This window comes from Zeus faber (assembly GCF_960531495.2).
Source record: "Zeus faber genome assembly, chromosome: 21".
Taxonomy (NCBI): domain Eukaryota; kingdom Metazoa; phylum Chordata; class Actinopteri; order Zeiformes; family Zeidae; genus Zeus; species Zeus faber.
Window position 1 is genome coordinate 15,844,034 of NC_137208.1, and position 11,858 is coordinate 15,855,891.

The 11,858-nt window shown below is 46.6% G+C and overlaps 2 protein-coding genes across 4 annotated transcripts in view; both read right to left on the reverse strand.

Moving 5' to 3' along the window:
* The window catches only part of anks1b (ankyrin repeat and sterile alpha motif domain containing 1B), a gene marked incomplete at its 5' end in the record, with an annotated part of 200,103 nt that extends 197,330 nt beyond the window's left edge, over positions 1-2,773 (reverse strand). For all 3 annotated transcript variants that reach the window (XM_080022088.1, XM_080022087.1, XM_080022092.1), the window contains one exon: positions 2,643-2,773. In XM_080022088.1, the coding sequence (XP_079878214.1) occupies positions 2,643-2,773 (131 nt within the window). The remainder of the gene's footprint in view (positions 1-2,642) is intronic.
* A 6,808-nt stretch (positions 2,774-9,581) lies between these two features.
* bltp3b (bridge-like lipid transfer protein family member 3B) overlaps positions 9,582-11,858 on the reverse strand; it is a gene marked incomplete at its 5' end in the record, with an annotated part of 44,501 nt that continues 42,224 nt past the window's right edge. The window contains 3 exons of the mRNA XM_080022754.1: positions 9,582-10,001; positions 10,263-10,420; positions 10,605-10,713. Coding sequence (XP_079878880.1) covers positions 9,873-10,001; positions 10,263-10,420; positions 10,605-10,713 — 396 coding nt within the window. The 3' untranslated portion in view covers positions 9,582-9,872. The remainder of the gene's footprint in view (positions 10,002-10,262; positions 10,421-10,604; positions 10,714-11,858) is intronic.

Sequence of the window (11,858 nt, forward strand, 5' to 3'; positions counted from 1 at the left end):
TGCGCTGGCTCTCTCTCTCTCTCTCTCTCGCTCTCTAATGCATGCACCCACGCGCACACACACACACACACACACACACACACACACACACACACACACACACACACACACACACACACACACACCCATGCAGGGAACTGCGAGATCTGTGAACTGCTTTAAAGAGTGAAGCAATGGAAGACCTCTGGAAAATAAACACCGGGGTGATCTCTGTCCCTGCCAATTAAAACACAGACCCAATATAGGGGTATGTGTGTGTGTGTGTGTGTGTGTGTGTGTGTGTGTGTGTGTGTGTGTGTGTGTATCTATCTATCTCCCTTAATGCATAGCCTCACACATCCGCACCAAACCACTACCTCCATCAGCACAGGGGCAGAAGGACATAGAGAAACATGCAGGTGCAGTATATCTTCATGTACGTGTATATTACGATGGGTTGCGGGTAAAACATGTACAACCGGCCACTCCGCGGGGAGAAATTTTCCACATCGGCCGTGTATCTTGAGATCTTGAGTCACTCCCTCTCAACACGGCACATTCCGATCGAGACCATCACCGTCTCCGTCGCGGCAGCGGCGGCGGAGGTCGCTTCACATGGAATTCATCGTCATGATGACCGCAGTATTCCTCTGCTGGATGATAAATACTGGAATCCACCTTCATACTCACACTGTAATAGACCCATGGGTAACCCCACCGCCATGCCTGCCCCCAACACACGCACGCGCACACACACCAGGTCAACGAAGCAGAAATATGACCCATTAAACAGCTATGATCATCTACCACTAATTTTCCACTGTGTGCTGATGTGTGTGTGTGTGTGTGTGTGTGTGTGTGTGTGTGTGTGTGTGTGTGTGTGTGTGTGTGTGTGTGTGTGTGTGTGTGTGTGCTCACGTGCTTTCTTCAACACCCAACGCACCATTGATGCTCCAGACTCTGTGTGCCAGAGGATACAGTGTATTCCTTTCGGAGTCCACGTGTGTGTTTGAGAGAAATCCCTCCCTCTCCGTGTCCTCCGCAGTCCCTCGACTGAGCGGGGAAGGGGGGAACCTCATGACTCAGGAATGCTACGAATGGCTCGGAGCCCTTAAGATGGGAAACTATGCATCGCTTTCCAGACAACGTTCCCCATAGCGTAACCTTCCCAACCTTCCCAGCCTCGTGAGAACAAGTGGCGGGTCATCAAATAAAATCATTAAGGGAGCCCCCGCCGCATGACACGAACGAACCCACTCACAAAACCCACTCACAAAGCCCTTTCTTTATTTGTCGCCAACCCGCTGCTTGAGCGGGAAACCGCTTGATGGAGAGCCGCCTTGACCCATTCGCAGAACACGCTCCCGGGTCTCAAATTGGAGACGCGTGTCTACGGCAACGTGTGGCGAGTGGAGACACCCCCCCATCTTGGGCGTAACCTTTACAACACTCGTTGCCATTGTATGTGCGACCATAAAATGACCACATCGGTCAGGAGGGTTCATCTCCACGTTGGTTCCGACAGCGAGGTTCGAGCAGGAACGGGCATCAAAAGTCCACGGGGTGGCCGAGGATGTGAAGGTTTTTTTATGATCGATCCCATCACTGAACCAACCAAATTAGTCATCCAAATCCATCATCCAGGCATCGGGATGAGCGAGTATTTCCCGAGAAAAGAGATTAGCGCTATTGTCGGGATCGAGTCTGTAAATACTGATTTCCACAAAATTAATCCCGTCTCCCGGGTTTTAGAACCCGTGCTCTGATGTGCGCCTCCATCATCCCTGTAGCTTTTGAGGGTGGGGGGGGGGGGGGGGGGGTCGACCCGAGGCGGTACTCCTCCCAAATTCCCTCACTTTGATGTCTTAATCACCGAACTCACCCTTAACCTCGCCCGAGACGAGAAGAGATACAAAACGGGGATGAATCAATTCTTTTTTTTTTCGAGATCTAAACAATTTGCAGGCTTCAGGTGGCCGTCGCTGACACCTGGCCACCATAAATCAACTGGTGGGACTGATCATTTATGAATAATCCCAAAGCGTGCCTCCAGAAACATTCCATGGCCAAAATCCCAAGTCAAAAAGATTCACATAAATCCTATAGTATTTGTTTTGACTTGATTGGCTAAAGAGTGTGACAGTTTATAAGGGGCTTTGAGGGTTCAAAAGCCCAATCGTGTGAACTGACTCTGATGGGTGAGGTCCAATGTTCTCTGTCCTTATCCTAGTGTAGTGTCACCAAATCCATCTTCTGACAACTCTGAGCAAAGATAGTGTGGAGTATGGTGAATGTGAATTTGCGATTAGTTTCTCCTTCATCGAGCACAACCCTTTGGTTGTTACTTCCATCTTCTATCCGGCGAATTGAACATTGCGAGTGTGTGTATGTATGGAGGTATTATTTTGCAAAACGAGACCCGGATCTCAATGGGACTCCCATTATGGGACTCCCCTGGCACACCAAGGCGTAAGTGCAGTTTATTCTCCGGTGGACTGCAGCGGTTTGTGTTGGTCATTCATAAAGTAAAGTTGCAGTAACGCAAACATGGTGCCCCCCCCCCCGACCCAACCGTCCCCGTTGCACATGCACTGGTTCTGCAGATGTTGCTCCCCCCTGAGATGCAACGGGAATCGAACGTGTCCTTTGCCGTCCGGTCTTACCTCAGCAGGTTGGGTAGAGGTATGGATCCGGACGCCGAGCCCAGTATTCCCTTTTTCCCAGTCAACAGTTTCTCCACCAGCGCCACATTGCCGGTCCGGGCCGCTTCCAGCAGCTCCTGCTCCTTCCCCATCCCGGCACCAAAGTTTAAAGCCCCCCCCCCCCCCCCCGGTCACTGTGCGAGGCGGATCCCCGTATGCGCCGCTTCTCCCATGGCAGGACGATCCCTCTGCGCGACCCCGTCCCCTTCAAACCGTCAGCGCGTCCTCCTCGGACGGAGCGCGGCGGGAGGCGGAACCGCGCGCCGGGCTGCGGGGCGCGTTTTGCGGCGCGGCGAGCGGTTGCGCGGCAGTTCCGCGAGCCCAGCGCCTTCACGACCCGGTCCGCCCGGTTTGCAATTTGCACAAAACACAAAAAAAAACAAAAAACAGCCCTGTCTCCTCCTTCCCGGTGCTCCCCGCTGCTGCTGCTGTGTGTGTCGTTTGTGGCGAGATCCGACTTAGGACCGTACCGTTTCTGTGTGCGTGTGCGCGTGTGCGTGTGTATGCGTGTGTGTATGTGTGTGTGTGTGTGTGTGTGTGTGTGTGTGTGTGTGTGGAGAGCGTCGCCGTGCAGCCTGGGCGTGGAGGACGGTGCTACAGCACCAACAGGAGGCGATGCCTTTGTGCCTTTGTGGGCTCTTGCAAAAAATTAAATAAATAAATAATAATAACAATAATAATAATAATAATAATAATGATAATCAAGTCCCACTCACCCACTCACTGTACTGTGTTATCACGGTGAATTACCTGCACTCATAGATATTAAAGGAATATCCTATATTCTGTTTGCACTATATGTGTGTTTATATTTTTACGGTTTTTACGCTGCCACTTCTCATGCTTTTTTTTTTTTTTTTTTTGGTCGTTCATATTTATTTGGTACACAATGCACTTTATTTCAGAGTGGGTTTTTTTTTTGTGCTATTCCTGCGCCACAATGCGCCAACTATTACCGAGAGAAATTCCGCGTGTACGAAAACGGATGAACGCGTCCGAACGCGATCATCCGTGCGCGCCGGCAGAACCGGGTGATCGCTTGGAAACGAGCAGGAGCGTCGCGGCCCCGTGAACGGTGAAATAATGTGCGTCGAGTGGGCAGTGGCGTGTTCGATGCCCATTGACAGCCTGGGAACCAGACACACACTCCCCACCCCCCCCCTGCGTAAGCGGCTCCCTGGCGCCCCCCTGCTCCACGCTGCGTGTTGGGACAAGTCAAATGGTTTTACTGCTGCTTAATTGGAATTTGGGGCTCGTGTCGTAGGTGTTGAAGGCATCTAAAAAAAAAATATATATATATATATATATATATATATATATATATATAGTTTAGCGACAGGGCTTAAAGCTGTACGTGATGTTTGTGTGGTCCGTTTAGATTCGTATTATTTTTTATCGAATCTTTCAAAAGTTGAACACAAAAGTCGGACAGTGCGGACAAAAACACGTATAACAAACACAAAGAAACTCCTTGCAAAGGACAAATAAAGTAACTTCGATTAAAAAAAAAACAAAACAGTGAATAGCCAACTAAGTCAATCATTAAAATATATACACACATACAGTATATATATACTGTATATACTCTATATATATATACACACACAAACACAGAATATATATATATATACACCGTATATATACCGTATATAGACATCCAGCATTATATATATATATACAGTATACAGAACAGTATACTGTATATATATATATAGACACACACACACACACACACTGTGTATATATATATAAACACACACACACACACACACACACACATTGAGTATATATTCACAGTATATACATTATACAGGTAAGTATATATATATATATATATATATATATAGACACACACACACACTGTGTATACATACATACATACATACATACATATTTACATTAATAAATACATTTAATAAACTAAATTTAAAAAGGGGGTGGAATGGGTCCTCTAGTAATAGTAGCATGCCAGGTCACGTGATATATCCCAAGTAACCTATTGTGCTTCCAATCCAAGCAGGTCTCAATCTCCGTTACCCAAACTTAGATGTTCTTTTTATTCTCCCCGTTTTTCAACATTTGCCCTGTCTATCGGCGCTTCCATAAGAGCATTTGCTCATGAGAGGATGCTTTACTGACTTCAGTAGACCCGTCTTGAAAGGGTGGGCTCCCTGATGTCTTCCTCCCCCCCATTAAAACCTGTCTACCCACCATGATGCAAGTCCAAATCCAACCGGACGCACTGCAACGGGATACTTGTAGAAGATACCCAGTGCATAGTCTTAGTTCAAATTTCAAATTGTCCATAGATATTCCTGAGCCGCTAGCCGAAATCTCATGTTTAAATCGCCTGTGTTGGGTGGGTCCACTCAGTGGAGAAGTGGACCCTCGTCACCCACAACTGAAACAGCACCTACAGTAACATCAATAAATGAAATGGCTGTTTCTGATGAAGTGCCGGCGAAATCAACGGAGGATAAAGATACAATTTGGGGACTTCGTATTTTGATAAAATAATGTGACGGATCACCACTTTAAGGTCTGGTGACGGCCTGAACGACAAAAAAAGAATGAACACGACGAGGCGTCGAAAGAGGAAGAAAAAAACCATGAACGGTTATCAGCCCAGCAACAGCGGGCGTCGCAGGAGGAGAGGACACTGAAGACGCAGAGAATGAGCGTCAGGAAGGGAGAGATGGGAGGAAGCTGGTGGCAGCAGCGGGCGAGTCAGGAGCAGGGAAATGGGAGGAGGATGCACCTCCCGGGTGTTGGACACCGCTATTGTACTCTCACACTTTGCCAAAAGCGACAGCTTGGTTCCATGTGCGTACCCCCCCCCCACTATAGATATATTTAAACACACTGCCAGATTTCCCGCTTTAAAGACATAGACTTGGCTGGCATCACCCCCGCAGCACACGCGCAAATGTGTCGCGCTTACAGAACGTAACGTAACACACAGAGAAATCCTTCAACACATCAACGTTAGGCAATGTAAACACACCCAAAAACACAGCATTACCTTTCATTCACCCCGTACTTGCGCACGCACACTCGCACACACACACACGGTTCCCAGTTATGACTCAGTGCTTGGGAGCAGCCTCCTGGTGACGAAATGTCATGACCGTTTACACCGACACGCCAAAACAGCATGGACTCCACCAGACCTCTGAAGGTGTCCTGTGGTGTCTGGCACCAAGACGTTAGCAGCAGCAGATCCTTTAGGTCCTGGAAGTTGCGACGTGGGGCCTCCATGGATCAGGCTTGTTGTTCCAGCACATCCCACAGATGCTGGGTGGGATCGGGCCCTCACCCCAACCATCCACATGATGTAGAAGAAAACCTGATTCATCAGACCAGGCCACCTTCTAACATTGCTCCATGGTCCGGTTCTGATGCTCACCTGCCCATTGTAGGCGCTTTCGGTGGTGGACAGGGGTCAACATGCGCACTCTGTCCGCTCTGCAGCCCCATACGCAGCAAGCTGTGATGCACTGTGTGTTCTGACACCTTTCGATCATAGCAGCATTAACTTTTTAGCAGCTCTTCAGTGGGATCGGAGCAGACGGGTTAGACTTCACTCCCCACGTGCATCAACGAGCCTTGAGCGTCCGTGATCCTGTTGCTGATCCACCGGCTGTTGGACCACTTCTGGTAGGTACTGACCACTGCATACCGGGAACACCCCACAAGACCTGTCGTTTTGGAGATCCTCTGACCCAGTCGTCCAGCCATCACAATTTGGCCCTTGTCAAAGTCGCTCAGATCCTTACGCCTGCTCATTTTTCCTGCTTCCAACACATCAACTTCAACAACTGACTGTTCACTTGCTGACGAATATATCCCACCCCTTGACAGGTGCCATTGGAGCGAGATGAGCGATGTCATTCACTTCACCTGTCAGTGGTTTTAATGTTGTGGCCGATCGATGTAGGTGCACGTCAACCTTCTCCCCAGCGAGGAACCGGCCTGCAGCTCCTCCAGCTGCTTCCAGAGGAGGCACTCCTCCAATCAGTCCTTGTCAGTATTTTGCATTTGCATTTGAATCAATTCGTTAAAGGGCCAGTAGGCAACTTTTGCACCGCTGTCGCAAAAACAACCGGATCGCTTTACGATCGCTCAGAGCTCGGTGGAAATGATCAACACCACTTTGGAAATAAGAGAAGAAAGAAGGATGTTCATTTAAGAGGGACATTTAAATATTCACAGTTTTAGTTTAATTTAATTTGGTTGCACAGTCATAGACATACAGTATATAGATATATACACAGACGCCGCATTCACTGCTTTGTCTCGTTACTGCGATACGTCAACGTCGCCGTCGTATCGGAGCCGGCAAGACTGTCCTGTAAACAACTACAAGTACACGGGGGCGCTGCCCTTCCTCTGGATAGAAAGCACTGAAACATTTTTGTATTATTTGTATTATGATCTACGTGGAGCAGGTCGCTGCACCGTCCGCCATTTCCTCCAACGGTTGCACATTGCTTGACGCACTCCCTGTGAGGCGCCGCGGTAAATCCATCATTTTCCCGGGGGTTGGTGCCCGGTAACAGTCCAAGCGCATAGGAATATGGAGGCTTATCGGGAACTGATTTAAACTCAGCTGGTGTCATGATTCTACAGCCAGTTCACTGTGCGATCAACATTATCTTCATAATAAGTAAAATAAACAGGACGGGTGGATATCAATGCGAAACGTGAGGACCACCCGGAAAGCCTCTGAAGGAACCCCGACGTAGCGCTCACTCCAGCTCCAAAGGTTTGTAGCTATGCATCTACGAGCCAAACTGAGCATTTCCCCCCGGAGATCTCTCCAAACTCCCGGTCGGTGCGGGGAAGAGCTTTGTGTTCGTGGACACAACAAGAAAGAGAATAATATCATCACGCACACAAAACAACCGGCCAAAAAATCTGCAAGCACTGATTTGAGAGCCCACTGCTTGGCAAGATTAATTGTGTCCTGTGTTGGGAAAAGGCCAACTTGGCAGTTCTAGTGTTCAAATATAAACCTGGCTCGAAGCAGGGCTGAATTTATTATTTGATATGGAACTTTATCCAGCACCACAGCCCATCGCTCCCGAGAACAGGGTTAATTCTGGCATTGAAATTCAAGGACTTTCAAGAAGTATTGGACGCTAAACAAATGTACTTAATTTTCAATGTGATCATCAATTAAAATACAATAAAATGTTGTCTCATTGTCTACTATTTAGATTAGTATCTATTATCTATACTGTATATCTATGATTAATGTTATTATCATCTACCATTTCTATGTGTTTCTAACCACACTGGATTGGATTTACATTTCCCTGGCATCATCTGTCGTAAAAGCGATTCTGGAAAATGTTTTATTACATTAGGATTTAACAATAACAAAACCAGGGGTAATATCGCAGGTTTTCAATGGTTTTTTTTTGTTCCTTTTTCAAGGACTTTTCAAGCACTCCAGCAGAAAGCCGGCTATTCAAGGTATTCCAGTACTTAAAGTTCTGAGGACAAAATTCAAGCACTTCCAAGGACCTGGTAGGAACCCTGCTACAGTATAGTATAAGTAAATAAATAAATATTTATACATACATATCCCTGGGTCGTGCGTTGACAAGAAAGAGTAAATCAAATAGAGAACTTGAACACAATCGGAAAAAAATCCTCCCGCTTACGTCTGAGCCAAGACGTTTCATATTTAATGACGGACAAAGACGGACGGGTTGTGTCAACAAGCCAATTCACACGCAAATCCAATTCAATTGTGTACCCTTTTTATTTTCATCAATGTTTCAGCAGCTTTTGATGAGTAATCACAATCACATTTACTTTGATTCTCTGTGGAGTGTGGAGCTTCCCAGAAAAAAAGGGGATGGGTCTGATAAGCAAAGAGGCGGGGTCGGTGGGAGGGAGATTTAAAGACCCTCCCCTCCCCCAAAATGAAGACGTCAATCAATCAATCCGCATACAATCAAGTGTAATAATAATAAAAAAAAAAAAATACCCCAGAACTATTCCCAACTTGTCGTTTTCAAGTCTTAGTGCTGTCGTGGTGGGTTGTGGAGTGGAGAGACAAAGACCAAGCTGCTCCGCTTTAGACTTTCTGGCAAAAAGATCAAATAAAAATAAATAAAATTAAAAAAAAAGAAGCCGACGCCGGACGCCCAGACGCACGAGGTCTAGCGGGGGGGCGAGGGAAGCAAAACCCACCCTAGGATATGAGCTCAAAAGCTCCAGCCCCACAACTGCTGCACAAAAGTGCGATATAGAAATCTAAAGACGCGCGCGCGCACGCGCACGCGCACACGCACACGCACACACACACACATAACACTCAGGGATAGGGACTACGTATAGCCAGGCAGCTTCAACGTGCCGATATGACTCCTCCACCTGGTCTGGGGGGAGCAGATAAGCACAGCGTACTGGTCGTACGCACAGCGGGGCGTTCCAGTGCTCCCTCTCTTGTTTAGTTTATCATACACGCGTATAATATCCATATACAGTGGCTCTGTTTCAAAGTGCCGCACATCTTATTCGATATTTACACGTAGAAAAATAGATGGGGATGGGGACGGGGCGGGGCGGGGTTAGTGCAATGGAAAATCTGTGGAAGGCGGGGTTACTGTTGGAGGTGGGGAATCCTTATTTTTGATCTTGTTGCAATGAAATGCTTCTGGCTGGACACGCATGCGCACACACACACACACACACATAATACACACTATAGTGTACACACGGAGAACGAGTAAAAGACCCCCCCAATACAAAAGCCCTAAAATTACAAGTTACATTTTTCTGTGCAGTGCAAAATTTTGTTTATGATATATATATATATATATATATATATATATATATATATATATATATATATATATATATATATATAAGACATTCCTCCAAAGATATGACATTCAGTGTTTCGTCACTTCACACTCTGGTGGTTGTGAACGGCTTGAACCTCGAAGCGTCCAAAAAAAGCTCCAAAATGACTTAAGAGACACCATTAAAGAAACTTAAACAACACTTAATGACGTGTTAGACACATTTTGGAGTGCTGAGATCCAACTCTGCATCGGCTTGAAGAGGCTGTCGCTCTTGAGACGTTCAGTTCACTCATCAGAGAGACCACGTCGTCCCCTCTGCGCGAATCCGGAGGCCCCCTGGCGGCTGTCCTTGGGTACTGCGGCCTCGGCTCTAGTGGGCATTCACCTTGAGGTTCTTCATCTGGTGGAGCAGCGAGTCCTTCTCCATCTGGGCCTCGGCCAGGGCCATCTTAGCCCGGGAGAGCTCCACTTTCAAGCACTCGTTCTCCTCCGCCAGCATCTGCGCGGGAAAACGATGGAACGACAGGCGATGAGACAAGAGGGTTCGCGTCCGGACAATTCACACAATGTAAAAATATATTCATGAATCCCCTTGTTTATAATTCCTCGTTCGAATGTTATATCCCTGTGCATTTTTGTAAGCTTCTATCTGTTTCATCCTGTTATTGTAATGCACACTGACTGCAGGTTGACCCAAAATAATAAAAAAATAAAATAAAAATAAATAAAAATAAAACCGACCGCTCGAGTGGCGTCGTACCTTCTCTCTACCAGATGGAGACGGACTAGGGGGTGGAGCTTGCGTCTGCGTGGCCTTTGGAACGCCACCGGCGGAGGAGAGGGCTTCGGGGAGCGGGCTCAGACCTCCGTCCATCACAACTTCCTCTTTTTCGGGTGGTTTAGATGCCGCGCCGTCCACTATGAGGCCGAAGGAGAGAAGGGGAGAAGGAGAGAGAGAGAGAGAGAGAGAGAGCGAGAGCAAGGGGGGCGTCCGGAGGTGTGAGTGTACTTAGCATGGACTTTACGGTTACGTAACAGCAGAATGAATCAGCACTGAAGTGGAGGTGTGTGTGTGTGTGTGTTTTGATGGTGCGCGTCTCACCTCCTATAGAGAAGGATCCATCGTCTTGCCGGTGGATGGTGAGACTGTCCACGTGGAGGGTGATGGGGTTGGGCTCCGGGTCCGACTGGTTGTCGCGGGGACCATCGTCCTGGAGGAGGGCGGGTGAAATGTTTGCCTGTGTTTAGTTCCAGCTCCGGACATTCGTTTCAAATCCTGATTCCGGACAAGAGCCTCATTGAACCTGTCGCGGGCAGGGCAGAGTGACGAGGTTCCAGCAGTGACAGCCGTCCGTGCCCTGAGGTATTCACGGGGTTTGTTTTGTGGGCATGACACATACTAATGTGGAAGGTGGTGGGGCCGGTTTGGGTTTGGGATGAACACAACCTGCGATAACAAATCCTGGCCTGAACCCTAGTTTGAGGATCAGCTGATCCAGATTTAACTGGAGACTAAGCTCACCTGAGTTGATATCACAGGATGGCGATACTACAATGAACATAGATTTCATTTATATATACACCGTATGTATGCAAATTTGCACAACTTCCTATTTTTGCCAGAATATGAAATGTTGAAACAGATGCGTTGTATACTGTCGATATTTTCCCGTTTCTTGTTTATCTGTGCATTCTGTGTAACTATAACTATTTATCGATTATTGTGACACAACACAATTTGCTGTTGTCTTGTATCTTAATGTATATTCATCAGGTGTTGTATATATAAAGGTACTCCTCACTTAACCACCGAGTTCCGTTCCAAGGACCAGGTCGTTGAGCGAAATGGTCGATAAGCGAGGACCCGTCTCATTTCAGGGTAAGGGGGCGTGGCCAGTGTAGTGAATACTGACATACATACAATACATACATACATCGAATACTGACTGCAGGAACGACACTGAGAACGGTGATGAGATGAGATGTATACATAGTGTATATAGTATATATAGTTTATATAGTATATACAGTGTATATAGTATATACAGTGTATATAGCGTATATAGTGTATACAGTATAAATAGTGCATATAGTGTATACAGTGTATATAGTGTAGTGTATATAGTATATATAGTGTATATATGTATATAGTATATATAGTGTTTATACTGTAGTATATATAGTGTATAGGTGTATATAGTATATATAGTGTATGTGTATATAGTATATATAGTGTAGATACTGTAGTATATATAGTGTATATAGTATAGTATATATACTGTAGTATATATGGTGTATATATAGTGTATATAGTATAGTATATATACTGTAGTATATATAGTGTATATATAGTGTA